The 20953-nt window shown below is 47.6% G+C and overlaps 1 protein-coding gene across 2 annotated transcripts in view; it reads left to right on the top strand.

Moving 5' to 3' along the window:
* Window positions 1-20953, top strand: part of EFHB (EF-hand domain family member B) — a 310345-nt gene that overhangs the window by 32014 nt on the left and 257378 nt on the right. The window contains exon 3 of one of the 2 annotated variants that reach the window (XM_085630456.1): window positions 17526-17669. In XM_085630456.1, coding sequence (XP_085486582.1) covers window positions 17526-17669 — 144 coding nt within the window. Of the gene's footprint in view, window positions 1-17525; window positions 17670-20953 lie in introns of those variants that run through there. The other variant, XM_085630457.1, reaches the window with a different exon arrangement.

Here is a 20953-nt window from a genome sequence, read left to right as displayed (position 1 = left end):
TAGTTATATCACCCACTGGTTTATAATAAAATTGTTTAAACGTAGATTCGGATGACCAATTAGCAGATTTCATAATGTCCTGAATGGTTGAACCTAACGTAAAAGTCTTGGAGGCCATAGTTCCACATGCAGATGAGCACCAAAAACCTGGGTATCAATACCTGCTTCTTTCATGACTGATTTTAACCATCTGGCTATTGTAGCAGCAGATACCGGTTTAAACGGGTTTTGCAATGCAATTAACAATTGTGTAGAACCCCCTGGTCGTAAGGCTTGTGTACATTGTTCGTAGGCTTTTAGGCATTGAACTACACACAACTTAGCATTGTTGGGAAAAGCATTATATTTTATGCAACGTGATTTTTTTTTTTGTCCTGACAGTAATGGTAAAAAAACTCCTTCTGGAGTGAACACTGCACCTGTAAGATCCAGAACGCTCATATCCGAAGAGCGTCTGCATGCAGATAAACACAAAGCATGGTTAGCTTGAAAGACAATTGTTTTCTGGATAATTGAGCATTATCCGGCCATCTGTCAAAGAGGGTTTGGACCAAAAAGACGTCCCACAAATATGAATACTTCGGTTTAGGAGGGTTAGCAACTCTGATTCCTTTAAGCAACTTGCACACCACTGGATGCATACCTACTGGTTTCCCATCCACTTGACTATGACCTGCTGATATTGCGATCTGAAGTTATTTACTGATCGGTAAGACAAACCCTCCGAAGCTTCGTCTGATAGAAAATTTACAACATTGGATAATTCCGCCCCCACGGGATCCACGTGCTGTTCCAGGCACCAACGTACCCAGCATTTCCAAGCTGATGAATATCTCTTTCTCGTGGAAGGGGCCCAGGCTTGCTGAATGAATTTGGAAGCTTTGTCCGAAATGCCTGGCATTTCCCATTGTAGCTGGAAAGCCTCCATGCCATCGGGGACAACTGTTCCGATATTATCATTAGATGCAGTTCTCCATGAGGGCCCTCGAGCATCGTCTGAGACCAAGGGAGCATCCTGGGATAATCGCAGCTTATTTCCAACAGTATTGGGAACAGGGCTGCAATTTCCACAGAGGCGTCACCAAAATCACCTCCGCCTGTTGTTTGGGCTATCTGGGTTGCCACTCTAGGAATTAGAATGAATGAAGGAAATGCATAGTTCAGATTCACTGACCAGTCTTGGGAGAAAGCGTCCGTCACTCTCACTAGTGGGTCAGGCCTCCAACTGAAGAACGCTTGCAGTTGTTGATTCAATCTGGAGGCAAATAGGCCTATTTTGCAAGGACCCTACACTGCCTGTAACCATTGGAACAGGCGAGGTTGGAGTTACCAATCGCTGTAATCCGTCAGATATCTGGAATTCCAATCCACAACAGTATTGGATTGGCCCGGGATGTACTCCGCTACTACAGATATCGGATGATTCAGGCAACAGTGCCAAAAGTCCATGGCTATCTCCACCAGGAGAGATGACCTCGGGCCTCCGAACTTGTTGATATATTCACCACTGAGATATTGTCCATCCTGAGTAGAATGCAACAAGAGACTTGTTTGGGGGAGAGTGTCCTTATTGCAAACGACCCTGCCAACAACTCCAGACAGTTGATGTGTAAAGACAGTTCTTGGAGTGACCACCTGCCTCTGATGGAAATATCTCCGCAACGTGCTCCCCAGCCCCATCGGCTGGCCTCTGACGCTATTGTCACCTCTAATTGGGAGCAGGAGATAGCTCAGCCATCCAACGATTCTATGTGGCCCAACCACCATTGAATTTCCTCCCTCACTTCCTGTGTCAACAGGACTAGATCTGTGTACGACAATCCTTTCTGGAGGTCTTGGATTTTTAATCTCTTAAGAACCCGATGGTGAGTGGGCCCGGCAAAATGGCTTGTATTGAAGACCCCAGTAACTCCACTATTCTGGCAACTGTTCTGAGGGAGACCCTCTGTTTGGCCAGCACCGATGTCAGTTCTTTCTTGAGATCTCGTAATTTTGATCTGGGAAGACTTAGTTGAGCTGTCTGAGAGTCTATGATGAAACTTAGGAAGTCTATCGTCTGAGATGGTCAGAGGACTGACTTGGATTCGTTGATGACAAATCCCAATTTCTGCAAGAGTGACACTGTCATTTGTAAGTGTAGGTTAGCTAAAGTTTGTGTCTGAGCCATGATAAGTTTATCGTTTAGGTATACCATCATGTGACTGCCCTGTTCTTGCAGATGGGTTATCACCAGCTTCATGGCTTTGGTGAAACACCATGGAGCCAAGGAAAGCCCGAAAGGAAGGGCCAAATCTTCCAGCCACCGGTTCCTCCACCGGAACTACAGGAAACGCCAATGGGGAGGAAAGATAGGAATTGTCAGATATGCATCTTTTAGGTCCAAACGGACCATCCAATCTCCCTTCTTGAGTAGATCTGCTAAAAGATGGATACCCTCCATCTTGAAATGCTTGTATACCATGAAATGATAGAAATCTCTTAGATTTAAAACCAATCTGAGGCATCACCCTTTTTTTGAACCAAGAAGACGTTTCTGCAAAATCCGCGAGCACCGTTGTCGCATAAGGCAACCGCGCTGTTTTGCAGCAATTCTTCGATTTCTGAATCTATAAAAGCACATTCTTGTTGGGAAAAACTGAGTTGCCTTGGATAAGAGTCCTGTTGAGGAGTCTGGTAAAACTCCAGATGAAAACCTTGTATCGTCTGCAATACCCATGCATCCTGTGACAGGGCCCCCCAATTGTGCAGGAAGAACTAGGTACGACCCCCCATGGGTAACTCTGACTTATCGATAATTCTTACCTGTGGAATTTTGGGATTGGAATCCTGCTCTATGTCCCCCTCTATTGAAACGGCGTTTGTTGAATCTTTGTCGGGTGGGGTAGAAGGTACCGCCGCTGGTAGAGTCCCAATCACCTCTACCTCGTCCGTAATCTCCTCTGGTGAGACCTTGATAATAGGGGCGGCCTGGCGAGCGTTCCCTGATAAAAAGACCCGCTTAAAAGACCCTTTTGTTGCTGGATTGGGCTTTGTCTAAAGACGTAAATGTGCCCACATACTTCGAGACGTCTTTGACGAACTTATCTCCAAAAAGATTACCTTCTGCTAAGGCACCTGGCTCATCCGAAGCCAGTTGGCATCAATGTTTGGTGTTTCTGCCACTTTATCTGGAATGTCTGGTCTAGGGCACTCCGACCGTAGCCGGTTACGAATCTTTTCATCTAACCCTTTTCCTGAGATTTTCATGAAGGTACTCTGCTAACTCTGGCACTGGAGCCCAATCTGAGGAGCTTGGGTGTACAATATCTGCAGGATTAAAAGTAAATGGGGTGGTTGGATTTTGGGGCGCCATATTGGGTACTAGAATGACCATTTACTTTGCTTTCTTCTTTATACGTGGTCCACCATCATCTGACTCGGTAGATTCAGTGTCATTAGTGTCAGTGTCAATATACACTTTCTGGTTACGCTTCGCTTTTCCACCTCTGGTGGAAGCTGGAGTATAATAGCCATGCTTGTCCATGGGGCCTTGGGGTAAACTAGCTAGGGCACCTGCATCAGGCCACGTTACTGATTTGGCCTTGTCTTTACTGTAGCCTGAGGAATCGGTTTGAGGCTCAAGGACATGGGGATTCTGAAACCCGTGGCGCTTTGCAAAGCTTTCTTATTGCTTAGTAATAGGTTTTAGCACTCCTGCTAATGCCTGCTGTACAGTATTGGGTACAGTACTCTCAATAGACTTGTTGATGGAGTGCTGGACCGAGGCATGCAGAGCGTCAACAATGTTATCGTCCAAAACAGTTTCCTGTAGTTCCTCATAATAAGGTTCATCCTCCTCATCCTCAAATCTGACCCAATCTTCCATTTTTTGTATTTTAACTTTAATTAAGGACGAAATATATATATAAGGTCTATTTCGTGGAGGAGTCAAGGGGGAGCCAACCCACGTGCACCCAGATTATAAGGAATGAACTTGATTCCTCAATCAATCAATCAATCAATGAATTTGTAAAGCGCGCTACTCACCCGTAGGGTCTCAAGGCACTGGGGGGAGGAGGATCCGCTACCGCTCGAAGAGCCAGGTCTTGAGCTGTTTCCTGAAGGAGAGATGGTTCTGGGTCAGTCGTTGGTGGGTGGGGAGGGAGTTCCATGTCTTGGCCGCCAGGTAGGAGAAGGATCTTCCTCCGGCGGTGGTCTTGCGGATGCGTGGGACGGTGGCGAGGGCGAGGCTGGTGGAGCGGAGGTGGCGGTTGGGTGTGTAGAATGTGAGGCGGTTGTTGAGGTATGTGGGTCCCATGTCATGGAGAGCCTTGTGTGCGTGGGTGAGGAGTCTGAACGTGATCCTCTTGCTGATGGGTAGCCAGTGCAGGTCTCTCAGCTGGGGAGAGATGTGGCTGAAGCGGGGGGTGTCCAGGATAAGTCGTGCAGAGGCGTTCTGTATGCGCTGGAGTCTTTTCTGTAGTTTGGCTGTGGTTCCAGCGTAGAGGGTGTTTCCGTAGTCCAGTCGGCTGGTGACGAGGGCCTGGGTGACCGTCTTCCTGGTGTCAGTGGGGATCCACCGGAAGATCTTTCGGACCATGCGCAGGGTGTTGAAGCAGGATGACGAGACGGCGTTGACTTGCTTGGTCATCCTGAGGGAGGAGTCCAGGATGAAGCCCAGGTTGCGAACATGGTCCGTTGGCTTTGGAGCGGAGCCCAGGGCAGGGGGCCACCAGGAGTCGTCCCAGGCGGAGGGGATGTTCCCAGGATGAGGACTTCCGTCTTATCTGAGTTCAGTTTCAGCCGTCTGAGCTTCATCCATTCCGCGACGTCTTTCATTCCTTCCTGGAGGTTGGCTCTGGCTGTGGCGGGGTCGTTGGTGAGGGAGAGGATCAGCTGGGTGTCGTCGGCGTAGGAGATGATGTTGAGGTTGTGTTGGCGTGCGATGGCTGCGAGGGGGCTCATGTAGACGTTGAAGAGGGTGGGGTTGAGCGAGGATCCTTGCGGGACGCCGCAGATGACTTTGGTGGCCACGGACCGGAACGGGGGAAGGCGGACTCTCTGGGTTCTGCCGGCGAGGAACGAGATGATCCATTCCAAGGCCGTTCCTTGGATTTCGATATTGCTGAGGCGCTGTATCAGGGTGCGGTGGCATACGGTGTCGAAGGCTGCCGAGAGGTCCAGGAGGATGAGGGCAGCTGTTTCCCCATTGCCGAGCAGGGACCTGATGGCATCGGTGGCTGTGATGAGGGCGGTCTCAGTGCTGTGGTTTGCTCGGAAGCCGGACTGCGAGGGGTCGAGGGATCTGTTGGTCTCGAGGAAGGCGTAGAGTTGTTTGTTGACGATCTTCTCGATGACTTTGGCCGGAAAGGGGAGGAGCGAGATGGGGCGGAAGTTCTTGAGGTCCGTGGGGTCCGCGGTGGGTTTCTTCAGGAGGGCGCTGAGCTCGGCGTGTTTCCAGCTCTCTGGGAAGGTGGCGGATGCTAAGGAGCTGTTGATGATGTTCCGGAGATGGGGTGCGATGATGGAGTCGGCTTTGTTGAAGATGTGGTGTGGGCAGGGGTCGGTTGGGGAGCCGAAGTGGATGGTGTTCATCGTGTAGGTGGTATCTTCGGTGCTGACCGTCGTCCAGGTGCGGAGGGTGGTGGTGGGGGGCGCCAGATCGGTGGTAGGGTGCGCGGTCTGTGCGCCGAAACTGTTGTGTATGTCGGCAAACTTGCGGTGAAAGAACGAGGCGAGTGAGTCGCAGAGGTCCTGCGAGGATGTGATGTCGTTGTTGCAGGCGCTGGGGCTAGAGAGCTCTTTGACGATGCTGAAGAGTTCCTTGCTTTTGTGGGAGTTGTTGTCCAGTCGTTGGTGGTGTTTGCGGGTGGCGTTCTTGAGGGCTGTCATGTTTTCTGTAGTCTGGTCATGGCGCCAGGCTTTCTCGAGGGTACGGCAGGTTTTCTTGGAGTTTTTGAGGTCGTTGGTGAACCAGGAGGCTTTCTTGCTGCCGTGTCTGCTGGGGGGGTTCTTCAGTGGTGCGAGGTCATCGGCGCAGTTGGTGAGCCACTGTGTGAGGTTGCGGGCTGCTTCGTTGGGGTCCGTCGTGTCGGTGGAGGGGTTCTGGCTGAGGGAGGTGGTGAGCTGGTCGGCGGTGATCTTGCTCCAGCTTCTGCGGGGAACCTGTTGAGGGTGGTTGTGGGTCGTGGTTCTCCTGAAGTTGAAGTGGACGCAGCTGTGGTCTGTCCAGTGCAGTCCGGTGGAGTGGCTGAAGGAGATGTGCTTGCTGGAGGAGAAGATGGGGTCAAGTGTGTGGCCGGCGATGTGGATGGGGGTGTTCACCAGTTGCTTGAGTCCGAGGTGGCGAGGTTGTCCAGCAGGGTGGCGGTGTTGCTGTCATTGTTGTTCTCCAGGTGGAAGTTGAGGTCTCCTAGGAGGATGTAGTCTGAGGAGGTAAGGGCGTGCGGGCTGACGAAGTCTGCGATGGCTTCGCTGAATTGTGTGCGTGGTCCCGGGGGTCTGTAGACGAGGGTACCTCTGAGGGTGGTCTTGGGGTCGGTGTGTATCTGGAAGTGAAGGTGTTCGGCGGCGGTGAGGGTGTCGTCGGAGTTGGTCGTGATTCGGATGGTGTTTCTGTGGACGATGGCGATGCCTCCTCCGGCTTGGTTGACGCGGTCCTTCCGGGCGATCTTGTAGCCATCCGGGATGGCTATGGCGATGTCGGGAGCTGAGGAGGCGTTCATCCATGTTTCTGTGAGGAAGGCGACGTCTGGTTATGTTGTGTCGAGAAGGTTCCAGAGTTCGACGGCGTGCCTGTGGATGGAGCGGGTGTTGAGCAAGATGCACTTGAGGTGGTCGTTGCTGGAGCCTCGCTTGGTGGGGTCCTCAGCAATGCTGTAGTCTCTAATTATTGCAACCCCAGCTACAGGACATCAAGAGCCGTGTAAATGATTATTTGGAGCATGCACGCGCTTCCAGGGCCGACGATTATTCAAGCCAGTGAGGTGTACACAAAGAAACACTTGCCGTTTGAAAAACCCCGGGCTTTCTGAGCTCCGGCGGCAATCAGATCAAGTGCGAGACGTGCATAGCCCAAATCTGCCCAAAAATAGCCCAATTGGACTATGCAGGTACAGCCACGCAAAAGGCTCCTGTTAGTGGCATCTGGTCTTATGAGGGGAGGCTTCAATAGTGTCACAGGGGAGACCGCGATCTAAATACTCTGGGGCTGACACCACTTCCCTCGGTGCACTGCAATGCTCTCCCGCTATGGGAGGCTCGTGACTCACGCGCTACTGGTGCTCTTCTTTAACAAAGTCCAAACATTACCAGAGAAAACAATCCATGCGGATATGCACAAGCACACATTGTATGTAATTATAAACACTAGCAGCTCGTTCCCGCAGGCGCGAACGTGTGGGGGAAACAGCTGGGTACAAGCATGTCACAAAATCTACCGTTTGAATAATATATTGAAAAAGCACTTATCTCCGCCTTGAGCAGCAAAGAAAGAGGCTCTTGGGAAGGAAACGGTGTCTCTTATAGGGTCTGATGGAACATGATTGGTTGTGAAGCATCATGGGAAATGTAGTTTATTTGCATGTTAAAACGTTTTCATTGACTGCTGTGAATTTTACAGTACAGAAAGAGAAGGCTCCGGTCCTGTAATAGGATTGCCTGTTTCTTAGTGGGCCTTCTCTACTTTGGTGGGTCCATTAGAGCATTCCGTTCCTCTAAGAGCAGGTTCTTTATGAGTAATGAAATCAGTGCAACATGTGTGGAGGTTAAGGGACTATTCTTAAGTACAGCATGGGTTGGTTCCTCTAGGTGTAACAAGAGTTGAATTTAGTGGAGTAGAATTATCTTTCATTGTGCTTCATCTCATCATAGATTGTATGGACTGAGCTCCTGTTATCTTGTGGGTTTAGTTTAGTGGTTGGTTGCTTGTTGCTTTCATGCAGGGATTGACTGGGAGAAACAGTACCTATCTGGTCGCTGTCTATCTATCTGAACAATTTGGTCCTTCTTATGGGGATTGTGATTTCTGCTTTTGGGAATCGCTTAGGATACTTTCTTTTCAAGTACAGTTATGCCTTTTGGCTTAATGTTCACTGGTATGGCCCATATGTATTTTGGTTGCAAGGTAAAGAGGTCTGTATTTATCCACTTTACTAGTTCCTGATATTTGGGTAACGTTGTTGATTCCTGTAGAGGCCCGAAGCATTTTTTTTTAACTCACAATTGTGTACAAAAAAGTGATGGGTTGAATGCTTGACATAATCTCAACCACTGGTAATTACTTGGGGCCGCATCCCAGTCCATCGATATTTTGCACACCATGACACCTCAGTTTGGATCCAGCCATATGCAAATCAGTCTTAACCCTGCTCCAATGAGAACAGTCTAGCCCAAACTGCCAGCCAAGGTCCTCCCTGAACCGGAACGCAAGCAGTCCCGGACATGTTTTGCCCTAGTTAGGGCTCATCAGCCAGGTATTGGTTGGTTCCAGGGACACAATGTGTATGGGACACACATCTGGGCATACCCGTCCCACTTAGGGTGACAAACTATAGTATACAAAAAAGTGATGGGTGTAATGCCTGAAGTGAGTAAAATGCTTCAGACAGCACAAACCTTGCCATGAAAATGTCCTGTTAATTATTAATGGATCAATTGGTCCTTGAAAAAGGCATACCTTTTTCAAGACACAAACCCTCACCAACCGAAGTGGCATGCTTCATCATTGGGTTGCCCCTCTTATGGATTAAATTACTACTAGTAGTACAGATGGACTCCATAAGTTTGAGCTCTTAGTGGGGCTCTTTACAGTTCAATATCTGACTAGTGAATGGGATGAAATTAACTAAAGGTCAACTCTTAGGATCACTTAGTCAAGTTAACTATGGCAATATCAAAAGAAAGTCGGTATGGTGAGTGATCCTCTGTTCCAGTGGTTGATATGTTCCAGCCATCAATAAAAAGCCCCCTACGCGGCCTATGGCTTTCTTCAGGATTTGGATCCATGTTCTATGCTATCCTTACCCTAACAATACTCTGTCTAGTTTGATACTAAACAAGGTGTCTGGTGAAAGGTCTGGTGTCACACACACACTATGTACTTGTGGTTTCAAAATTTTATCAACGTTAAGTAATAACCTCTAAAGAAATAATATCACTATTTTAGTTAGTTCCAGTAAAGATTTCAGTAATTTAAACCCGAGTTCAACCCCTGGGTGTTATGGCACAGAGCAGACATGCTCAGCTTAAGAAAGTGTGTAAAATATTTTTAATTGCCAAAAGAGTTCAAAACCCAACACTATAAACATCCCACTCCAATTTATACAAATAAAGAATAATTCAATCAACGAAATGACATCAAAACAACAAAAATCCAAGTAGGGGAAACAGAGATATACATTTTTAAAGGTTTGACCCAGCTGCTCTCCACGCTCTCAACCCAGGCCACAACAAAAACTGCAAGCTAGCATCACCAGCCGACACCCACAGACCCTTCAGCTGCCACCACTGCTGGCACACCTGCAGCACCGCCAAGACCACGGACCCAGTGCAACCCGCCCGCAAGAACACAACCAAACTGAAGACCCTGCAATGCATCCTCCTCAACATATGATCCCTCCACAAACACGCCACCAAAATCTGGGACCTCCTCGACAGCACCACCCCGGACGTAGCTTTCTTCACTGAAACCTGGACCAACACCACCTTGGAACCGGACAACGTCATTGCCATTCCCCAAGGATACAAGATTTCCAGGAAGGACCGCCCAACCCACCCGGGAGGAGGAATCGCCATCGTCCACAAATCCAGCCTCCACCTGAGCACACTCCCCGACGAGCCCACAGACCTGATGGAACACCTCCACTTCAAGATACTGGCCAGCCCTACCTACACCCTCAGAGGAACCCTCATCTACCGACCCCCTGGACCCCGCGGACCTTTCACCAACTCCATCACGGACATCATCTCCATGCATGCCATCACATCCACCAACTACACCCTACTGGGAGACCTCAACTTCCACCTTGACAACCAGCTGGACCCTAGCACCACATCCGTCCTGGACAACCTCCACAACATTGGACTCCGCTAGATAGTGACAGAACCCACACATTCAGCGGGACACACCCTCGACCCCCTCTTCACAACAGGAAACTCCATCAACTTCAGCCACACCACCGAACTCCCATGGACTGACCATCGATGCGTCCACTTCACCTTCAGAACACTCACCATCCACAGACACCAACACCTGCTCCCACGATGAAACTGGTCCAGAATAACCGACGACCAGCTAACCTCATCACTCAGCAACTCCACCCCAACCATCATGGAAAATGACCACCCCAACACCGCAGCTCAAACCCTGCACAGATGGATCTCCGACAGCACCAACACCATAGCCCCCCTCAAGAAAAACAACAACACGCACGCCAAGAAAGCTAGATGGTTTACCACTGAACTTCGAGAGTCCAGACGTACTTGCCGCTGCCTCGAGAAGGCCTAAAGGCACACCAAATCCACAGAAGCCCACAACAACTTCAGAGCCTCCACCAACGCCCACCACCAACTCATCAAAATAACAAGGAAAAAAGCGATTGAAGACAGAATCTCCACTCATGCACACAACAGCAAAGAACCCTTTAACATCATCAAGGAGTTTGCCCAACCCACCAGCGAGTCCACCAACATCCCTCCCTCACAAGACCTCTGCGACAAACGCAGCACCTTTTTCCACCATAAAATCAAGAGCATCTACGACAACTTCGACGAAGACAACCAACACACTGAACCCTCACCAACCGCCCCCGACACCCTGAAGCCAGCGATCTCAACTGGACAGCCCTCACCACCGAAGACACACTGAAGACGATGAAGTCCATCCACTCCAGGGCCTCCACGGACCCCTTCCCCCACCACATTTTCAACGGAGCCGCCGACACCATAGCACCCATGCTCTGCCACACCATCAACCGCCTCTTTCCCCGACGACTGGAAACACGCCGAGATCAACCCCCTCCTGAAGAAACCCTTGGCTGACCCCACCGACCTCAAAAACTACAGACCCATCTCCCTGCTCCCGTTCCCAGCGAAAGTCATCGAGAAAGCCATCAACAGCCAACTCGCCACATTCATCGAAAAGCACAACATCCTCGACTCCTCCCAATCCGGCTTTAGAAAAAAAAACACAGTACGGAAACCGCTCTCCTCGCTGCAACAGACATCTGCACCCTACTAGACAAAGGAGAAACAGCAGCCCTCATCCTCCTTGACCTCTCGACACAGTCTCTCACCGCACCCTAATACGCAGACTCCACGACACAGGGATCCAAGACAAAGCTCTTGACTGGATCCGCTTCCTCTCCCGCAGAACGCAACGGGTCAAACTCCCCCCTTTCCTCTCGGACCATACACCAATCACCTGTGGAGTCCCCCAGCTATCCTCCCTCAGCCCTACGCTCTTCAATGTCTACATGGCTCTGCTCGCCCCCATCGTCAGAACCTACGGACTCAACATTGAGCCATACGCAGACGACACCCAACTCATCCTCTCCCTATCCAACAAACACAACACCGCCAGACACAACTTTCGAGAAGGTATGGAAGCCATCGAAAAATGGATGAAAAACAGCTGCCTAAAACTAAACACCAACAAAACTGAAGTACTCATCAAGGGCCCAAACCCCGATGCCTGGAACAACACCTGGTGGCCACCCCTCTCGGAAGCCCACCCATCCCCACGGACCACGTGCGCAACCTAGGAATCATCCGGGACTCAGAGCTCAAAACGGACCGCCAGATCAACTCCGTCTCGTCCTCCTGCTTCCACACCCTCTGCCTCCTACGTAAGACCTTCAAATGCATCCCCCTCCAACATAGAAAGACCGTCACTCACGCCCTGGTCACCAGCAGACTCGACTACGGCAACGCACTCTATGCCGGAATAAACAAAAATCTCACCTGCAAGCTACAGAACATCCAAAACGCTGCCGAAAGACTGGTCCTCAACCTGCCAAGACACTGCCACATCTCCCAGCACCTACGCACACTCCACTGGCTCCACATCGAAGCTAGAGTCACCTTCAAGATGCACACCCACGCTCATCAGGTCCTCCACGACACCGGACCAGCATACCTGAGCAGCCGACTCAAATTCCACGCACCCCAAAGGACCCTACGATCAGCCCAGCTCCCCTATGCAGTGGTCCCCCACACCAGAAAGACCAGATCGGGAGGCTGCTCCTTCTCCTTCCTCGCGGTCAAAGCCTGGAACAACCTTCCGCTCCACCTCAGACAGACAACATTGCTCCCATCTTCGCAAGAAACCTCAAAACCTGGCTCCTCGACACACCCCCTTCTTGATGGACTGGAAACTGCAAAACCCCCCCAGCACCTTAAGACCCTTACGGGTGAGTAGTCGCGCTTAACAAACACCGGATTGGTTAACAAACACCTGATTGATTAAATGATAATAGTGCCGAAAAGACATTATGCACCAACCGTGAGCATCTACTTGTGCTTGACCATTACCTAGGTGCAATTTACGGCTGACCACGATGGAGCATGGTTCAGATACAAAAACAGGTTCTTCCTGGTCGGACTTTTCACCTTCTGAGTTAATCTCTGAAATGAAAGTCAAAAATCCTCAGGTGGGCAAGACAACAGGCTGTGGCCCAGAAGGGCTTGATGAGGCTGGATAGCTATTGAATGAGGTCCCAATAAAAGTGTAGACTTTTAGTGGGAAAAGTTTCAAGTGGAAGGATTTCAAAATTTGCATCCAAGGAAAGTCCATCGCCAGCCAGATACTTTTGCCGCCGTCAACCGGCAAAGATTTCTACGCTCTGAATTTACACTTTTTTGGAGGTCAAATTCCTCTAGAGGGGCAAGGCTATGAGCTGTAACCAAACAAAGAAGTGGTCTCCAAACATGACTCCATGAGGGTGAATACTTTCACTGCAATGTACCACTGAAATGGATGTGCTGATGTGGAAAAGCTCAGAGTAGGAGAAACCTGAATCTATGGCCCAGCAGCAATGCCCCTTTGGCGGATAGATTGCAGAGGTTTGTGGTGGCCCTCCAGAGGTTTTAGGAGCCAAAAAGTTTTTAAGTCCCAGGTTTTTCAGGAGGTTAGGAGGCATATACAGGACATCAGAAACAGCAGTTAGGGGTCAAGACTTATTCCAGCAGAAGTCATCAGTAGGGTCCAGGGCAGGTCCAGTTGGAACTCTTCTGCTAGGCTCTTCAGAAAAAAGGGCTTCTAGCAGTTTGTTCTATCCATGTAGCTTAACTGGAGGTCAGCCAACTGACCCATGGATCCACGTCTTTGTCCTGGGTACATGTGGGAGCAGGTTCAGCCTTTCAGGTCTCTTCACAGAACTCAACAGCAGGTGCAGTCCTTCTTCTGCCTTCCATAGGTCCCGTTTTGTTCTTAACAGGGTGCCCAGGGCTGCCACATTTATGATGGCACTAAGTTGTGGATGGGTGACCCCTAGCTGTTCCCTACCGAACAGAGAAAAATGTACCAGGGTTAACCCTACCCACTTCTGCAGTGGTGCCTGTGTGCCAAACTGCAAACAATCCGACAGTGCCCCTCTCTGCCTAAATACAACATGGCTGAACCTTCCATCCCTATGCCCATCCCAGAAGTGTGGCCAGGAAAATGAGCAAACCCTCCTATGTAGTCACTTAAAATCAGTTCTGGAGGCAGCTCCTCCCATTGGATTGGTGCCTGGCTGACTAGAGGGACAAAGGAGGGGGCAGGCTCTGATAGTAGCTATATTTGTCTATGACAGAGTGGGCCTCTATGAGGTTAATTAATTCCCTGGGCACTTTCCAGATGATTTTCCTGTCAGAGGAGCAGAACATCCTCCCACATTCAAGGCCTTTGTCTCAACTCTGGGAGCAAGGTCACACCTCATCAAGGTTCTATTCAGTTCCTGAGTGACAGCTGGAAACATATACAAATAGGTCTTTAAATGCTTTAGGCACGTAAAAGGTGACTTTTTAAATGTACCTTTTGCAAAATATTTGCTACAATTCTAGCTTTACCAATGAATTGGCCTTGTAATAAATATTTTCAAAAGTAAAAAAATTGACTCTGTAGCTGTTTCCTAAACTGAGATAACATTAGTTTAATATCAGGGTCCAATACTTTCCTATGAAACAACTAACCCAGATACAGCTTTAAATGCCTTTTCACGCAAGGACATGTTTAACATGAAACTTTTAGATATCTTGCTGTAAACACCAGGCACTCTGCCTTATCGGCATTTAAGGCCTACTTATGAGTAAATTATTAGTGTTTAAAAGGAGGGTCTAGGTCTGTCATAAGGAGTTATTTTGACAACCTCAGAGGCAGGCTTCAGTGGTAGGCATGCAGTCATGTTTTTCACTGTCATTCTAGAGGTGGCACAATGTGTACTGCAGTTCAATAGTGACAGTTAATTTACAGGCCTTGGGTAAACGCTGTACCATATACTAGGGGCTTAATGGTAAGTTAAATGCTCCAATTAGGAGTTTGGGTAAATTCATCATGTTTATAGATGTCAGAACACACTTAATGGGGCCTGGTTAGCAGAGTCTTCGTACACAGAGTCAAAAACCCAGCAGCATCAGTCCATATAATGGGGATGATCATGCAAAAAGAGACATTTTCCTGCGGAGTGCAGATGAATTGATAAGTGATATTAAATTAATTGCATGCCCTGAATGTGGGAAATTGGTATACTGTGTCAAATTATGGGGGTTAACTCACTTCATCAAGAGAAGTTCCCATCTGTTTCATCTGCTCAATCAGTGCCCCTCCATTATCAAGATCGCACCATGGATCTGTTTAAAAATGCTGTCTGTTTGTTTGTAACTCCAAATCCAATGCAGTCTTTATAACATATGAAATCATTGCGTGGTTGATGATATATTCATGTGCCGTGAGGGAACCGGATTCTTGATTAGTTACTCTTCACAAGGGACAACTAGTCATGTTCAAAGAGTTTGTTAGCATTGTGATGTATACTGAAGGCTGTATTTTCGATTTACTGTTAAACAAATGATGGGAAGAGCTATCCTGTTGATAATGTATGTAAATAGTCTTGTCGGCGAACTGATCTATCCCAGTGGCCATATTTGCAATTAACTTTGTTCATGTATTAGGGATAGAAGGGATTGCAACAGAAAAACAAAGCATAATATTCAGATTTGTTTTTTAACCTACAGAATTCTGCATGTTTTTATTTTTTTCTGAACCACTTGCTCTGTTAAATTTCGGCAGGTTTAGAACAGCGAGAACATGTTAATTATTACACAAAAAACATCATTCTGAGCCCTTGGCAAACAAGACTGCAATTGGGATATAGCTCTTAACTTGTAACCAAGGCTTAAATATCAGAATGGAGACTAAAACAATGTCTAGAACATAAAATATACACATTTTAATTGCTAGAAATTGCCAACAAAAGCTAATTGATTGAAATAGAAAAGTCTTTAAAAATAGCTTTTTTTGGATAGATATCTGGTGACAAACATTGGTTCAATTGACTCGCTGGGGAAGCTATGGGAGGGACTTACAGCTACTGTAAGAGGGGAGATTGTCAGGTATTGAATGTGCTGAAAAAGACAGGATCAGCAGGAGATTTCAGATCTGGAGAAGTGCATCTTTGAGTTTGAGGCGCATTACCTTGAGGTCGCTGATGGGCCCTTCCTTCGAGACTCTCTACATACTCAATCGTCCTACGACAAACTTTTATGAATGAGGCATGGACTGTGGCCCTTACCATGAAAAGATCACTGGCCTTACAGATCCTGCGGGTATTCGAGAGACTTTTCCACATTGCAAGCGAATGCAGCCAAGTCATCAATCTATCCGATTTTCCCACGCACCCCCCCACCCCCCCACCCCCCAATATGCTGTGTGCAGATGGCTTGGGACAACACTTTATAGCCACAGATTTACAGGCTGACACAAGTCTTCAAATTCTGGGCCTTACTTCCTCTCTTCTGTTTGGGGAGATCAGAATCTTTGAAATGGTGGCTTTGCTTTACCAATTCCAAACTTTCCTGTATCCCATTCCTGGTTCTTTCTTAGGCCACCTCAACATACCCTTGTGGGGATTTCTGTGGAATCACAGACCGCCTAGGATTCTATTAGCCAAATAGTGTAAATCCATCTTCAATGGTGGCATAGCTAAATAGGATGTTGCATCAAACTATAAAGCCTCACTACTGGTAGTCTATAATGAATGGTGGGTCTGGGGACCCAGCACACGCACTGGAGTGAAAGGCCTTGGGGGGACACGACTTTCATATCTCTTATATCAGGGTGCCCTCTAGTCGGAGCTACCTTAGATGGCACTCAGAGTCTAGAATGATACATGCGTGACCCTAAGGTGGTCCCGATGCTTGACACACAACACCCCTCTGAGGACCAGCAACTGGCTTCCACAGAGATTGCAGTGATTTGCAGAGAGGGATTGCATTAGTATTTCCTAGCTATGCAACCTATTGCACGGTAATAATCTCAAATCCCTTTTAGAGTTACAAGATGAATAGGATCTTCACCGTAGTCAATTTTAACGTTATTTGCAGATCAGGCACGCACTTATCCCTTGCATCTCTGCTCTGGAGGTTGTCTCTGAGTGCAGCCCATTGGAGGCTTGGTGCTCCTGACGCCGCAAAAAACAAGAAATCTCTGTGATATACAAATCACTTGTGGTCAAAATGCCTGACTCCTTTGAGCGTCTACGTGACACTTGGATTCAGGACTTGGGACCACTCACTAACAATGACTGGCCGTAGACGATGACATTGCCTAAAGCCATTGCAGCTCAATATCTGATTATACACCTAAAGTACCTACACCGGGCAAAGTTCACTAGAGAACGGCTGTGGAAGATGGGATTTATCAACACTGGGTTCTGCCTACAGTGTAATACAGAAATGGGAGACTTCATGCACAGTATTTGGAGCTGTGCCAAACTTTAGCTCTTTTATGAGAATGTTTGCAGGTTTGGAGCGGGTTCCGCAGTGGAGGCTCCCTAGAAACCCTAGATTTGCTCTACATCACAATACTGAGGACATTGAAGGGGATCGAGACAAAAGAACCCTGTTATGGCATGGTCTGATTACAACTAAGCAAGATAGTGCTAAAGCCTGGAACGGTGTGACGGCGCCATCATTGGAGGGTTGGAGGAAGGGTCTAGGGTTTGAGCTTCCCATATGCATTGCTTGGAGATGCCCACATAAATACAGCAGGTTATGGTTAGATGGACCCAATACTGGGGAACCAACTCGGGCCATGTCAAAAAAAGACGTGGTCACTGGATCATAAAATACAATTGGTCAAGGCATAAGCTGTCTGGGGAGGGAGAGAATGGGCACAAATGGTTTATACAGGTTCTATGTGGGCTGATGTAACAAGATGGTGTCTGGTACTTCCTCTTTCTTTGGGTAATCTAACCATTTTCACAATTGTTGGTTTATTGAATAAATAAAACGTTTTCTTTAAAAAATGCTTATTTGACTCCTTGCTTGTTTCTTTTCTTGTTCGACAGCCCATCACTCCACCTTACATTGCGAAGTTTCTGACTACAAGACGTCCAAATGTGGGAGCTGAAAGGATATGGCACACCAGAGCCGATGATCCAGATACTCCATATCATATGACCCATGGCATTAGCTCTCGCCACTCTCATAGTGTAAGATTTTTTCATTACTTATTTTTATGTTGTGTGAATGGTGGACTCCAGAAGTGATGTTATAGACCAAAGGGAGAGAAAGGCCACCTTTGTTGGAGGCTGTTGAGGACCATGAAATGGGAATCTCACCTTCAGTTGTGGATGGTAAGGAAGATTGCATATGTAATATTGTGTTGGTATCTTCATTTTTCCTTCTCCCACCTCCTGATGCATATTCTTTTGTCAGGTAGCATGAAGGTGTGGCAAGGGATTAGAGAGCAAGAGAATACTAGTACACAATCAGACCATTACATACCTTGCTCTCTCCAGCTTGCCCTAAACTTATGTCTGCCTCTTTGGTACCTATACTGCTCCTCATCTGTCACATCTTAGTCTTGCCGCACTTGGTTTGTTTGCAACCTCGTGGTCTCTACAGCTCATCAAGCAGTACAGGAGGGCAAAGCCTGCAAATGGTCAAACCAATATACTGACAGGGACTCTTGGCCTGAAAGCATGATAGCAAAACTACTATAGCTTGACATTAAATTAATAGTTTGTAAGAACAGTTGAATAAATAAACACTAATGTATGATGGGATTCTTTAGCAAAGGCCTCTGGGAGTTCTTCATCCATAATGCTTACACCAAAGGTAGGAAATAAATCACTTTGTCATAAAAGAGGGCTTGGACCTGTGCAGGAATGTTGGCTGGGGGAACTGGTTCCTGCTAGTGATATAGATTTGCACCTGTCATTGCCACTGCTCCCCAGATTCACCTTTAAACCTGGAAGAGGACAGAAGTGACAAGATACCAAGAAATGGCTCTCGTGGGTGGACACTGTTATACTCTCAGGAATGTTTTCTGCAAGCCTTCTGGAAGCTGTGACCTGCTGTAAGATTTACATCCTCTAAGAAACCTTTGGGTCTTTTTGAGTGGTCTGTGCCTGAGTTAGTGCCTGCCTTGTGGGGCTCCTTTTCACTAACCAGAGAGTGCTAGAGCGAGCCTAATAGACTGCAAATTGTGGAGAGGTGCAGGAGAGGGGTGGCGGCATGTCTCCAGAGAACAAAGGTCTTTGGGATTGACCTGAAGAACTGAAGTTTAATGTTTCTTGAAAATTGAGCCTCTGCATCGATATTTGATGCCACCTTGTCAAGATAATGCAACGTGATTAAATAAATGATTCTGATTTGTGAACACAGTTCAACATATCCCTATGGCTCTTTGCTCGTGAATCCATGAGGATTCGCATTGCCTGCATCCGACACTGCCCATCGCAGTGGCTCCAGATGTATGTTTAATTTGCTTTCCCTGATTTGATTTTGATCCAGAATAACACATCTCGACGGCTTCAGTCCGATTCTGTGTTCATCAAGGGAAATTTCACTTCTCAAGCACCCAGCGAGTGTGACTCACTAGTTTTTACTACCTATCCCGAAGTGGGATTACGAATGATTCAAGGTGAATCTGTTTGTTGTCTTTAATCCTATGCCCTTTTTAGGTTTAACTCTGTTTTTTATTAATGTCATCAACAAAATATCAGCTTATGAACGTATCACCACCATTTGCTCCTGTCATCACATTTTAAGACAGTCTCTAGTTCAAGTTCATCTACGTATTACAGATCACTTCTGCTCTGATACACATGGTGTTCATGGGATACATCTTACAATAAAGACATAATTAACCAAAGTACAATATTAAAGCAAAATCAACAACTAACATTTCCCCTGTCCCCCCCCCCATCCCTTCCCGCCGCCCTCTGGCATTAACATTGTCTCTCTCTATTCAGGATCCATCGTATCTCTTCCTTCCTAGCTTCGGGATTTATTGCATGTTCTGGGGTTCACCTACATGTGTTATCCAGAGGAGCCGGTGGTATTTTGGACAGTTGAATTCATAAAACTGTTGACAGTATAGCGAGTAGCGGTTTCCAAATCTCTTTAAATGCTGCTACTGAATCTGTTACCAAGGCATGTATACGTTCCATCCCCAAGGTATACCACATTCTGTGGAGCCAGCCTATATGTGTGGGTATGACTGAAGTTCCCCAATGTGTCAAGATATTTTGAAGTGCAGCCCCAAGGGCCAGACCCATTTGTTTCCCTTTGCGTGACTTCAGTGAGAACGTTAAGGAGTTAGGAAGCCCTAATACAATGTATGCCGGGAACCTTGGAATCTGTCTATCGAATCGTGCATCTGTCTCATCTAATATTTGGGACCAATACCTCGATAGATGTGGGCAGTCCCTCAACAGGTGCAGCAAAGTTCCCTCCTCCTCACACCCTTTCCAGCATGTTGGGCTTCGATCTGGATTGCCTTTATTAAGGGGCACAGGAGTTAAGTACCAATATGTGGCTATTTTAAAAGCTGTTTCTTTGCTAGCCATATTAGGTGCCGTGTACTTGCCTCTATAATAAATTTCATCCCATTCTTTCTTCGATAGATCCCTCCCCAATTCTTTCCCCCACCTTCTCTGACTAGTAGTGAGTTGTATGGGAGCTGATGGTCGTAGCCTATCATAAAGCTCGGATACCAGTTTTTTATCTGAGTTTTTCGTGACCAACCACTTCTCATACCTGGTCAGCTTCCGACTAACCTTCGGTTGTACCTCTTGGTGGAGTACCCAATGCTGAATCTGCATATAGTGAAAGTGCCCTGACTCAGATATTGAATAGTCCTATTTCAGCTGTGCAAAAGGAATGATCACCTCAAGGTCGAATAGGTGACCTGCTGCCCTACAAGATGGTGACTGCCACGCCATGAATGCATGTGTGTCTAACCCTGGTGCAAATTCTGTTTTCCTTCAATGGCGACATCGGAGAAGGGAACGTCGTAAGCTCCTTCTTGATAGCTACCCTATCCCATGCCTCTAGCAATGGTTTTGTAACTGGTGACCTCCACAGGCCCTGTGGTCTATCATCCTTCTTTAAAAAGGGTACTTTCCATAACGGTATCCCCGCTAGCGCCCGCTCCTGGAATAGCCAGTGTTTGTCCAACTCGGATCTATTCCACTCTACTAAGTACCTTAATTGGGTTGCCCTAAAATATGCCAGAAGGTTTGGAATCCCCAAACCGCCCTCCCCCGGTCTCAAATAACCAACTTCTGGTCGCATCCGCGGGCATCCTCCTGCCCAAACGAAATGAGATATCTCTCTCTGTAGCCTCGTAAGCGTTCCCTTGGGTGGCGAGGCAGGAATAAATACAATGCTTTTGGTAAAATTGACATTTTAACCGCCGCTACACGGCCTAAAAGCGATAGGCGGTGCTGCCTCCAGCTATTTAGCTCTTTTGTAATCTGTCGGTTGA

This window comes from Triturus cristatus, chromosome 10, assembly GCF_964204655.1.
Source record: "Triturus cristatus chromosome 10, aTriCri1.1, whole genome shotgun sequence".
Classification (NCBI taxonomy): domain Eukaryota; kingdom Metazoa; phylum Chordata; class Amphibia; order Caudata; family Salamandridae; genus Triturus; species Triturus cristatus.
The sequence above is the reverse complement of the archived record's forward strand: the minus strand, read 5'-3'. Positions and strand labels throughout refer to the sequence as shown.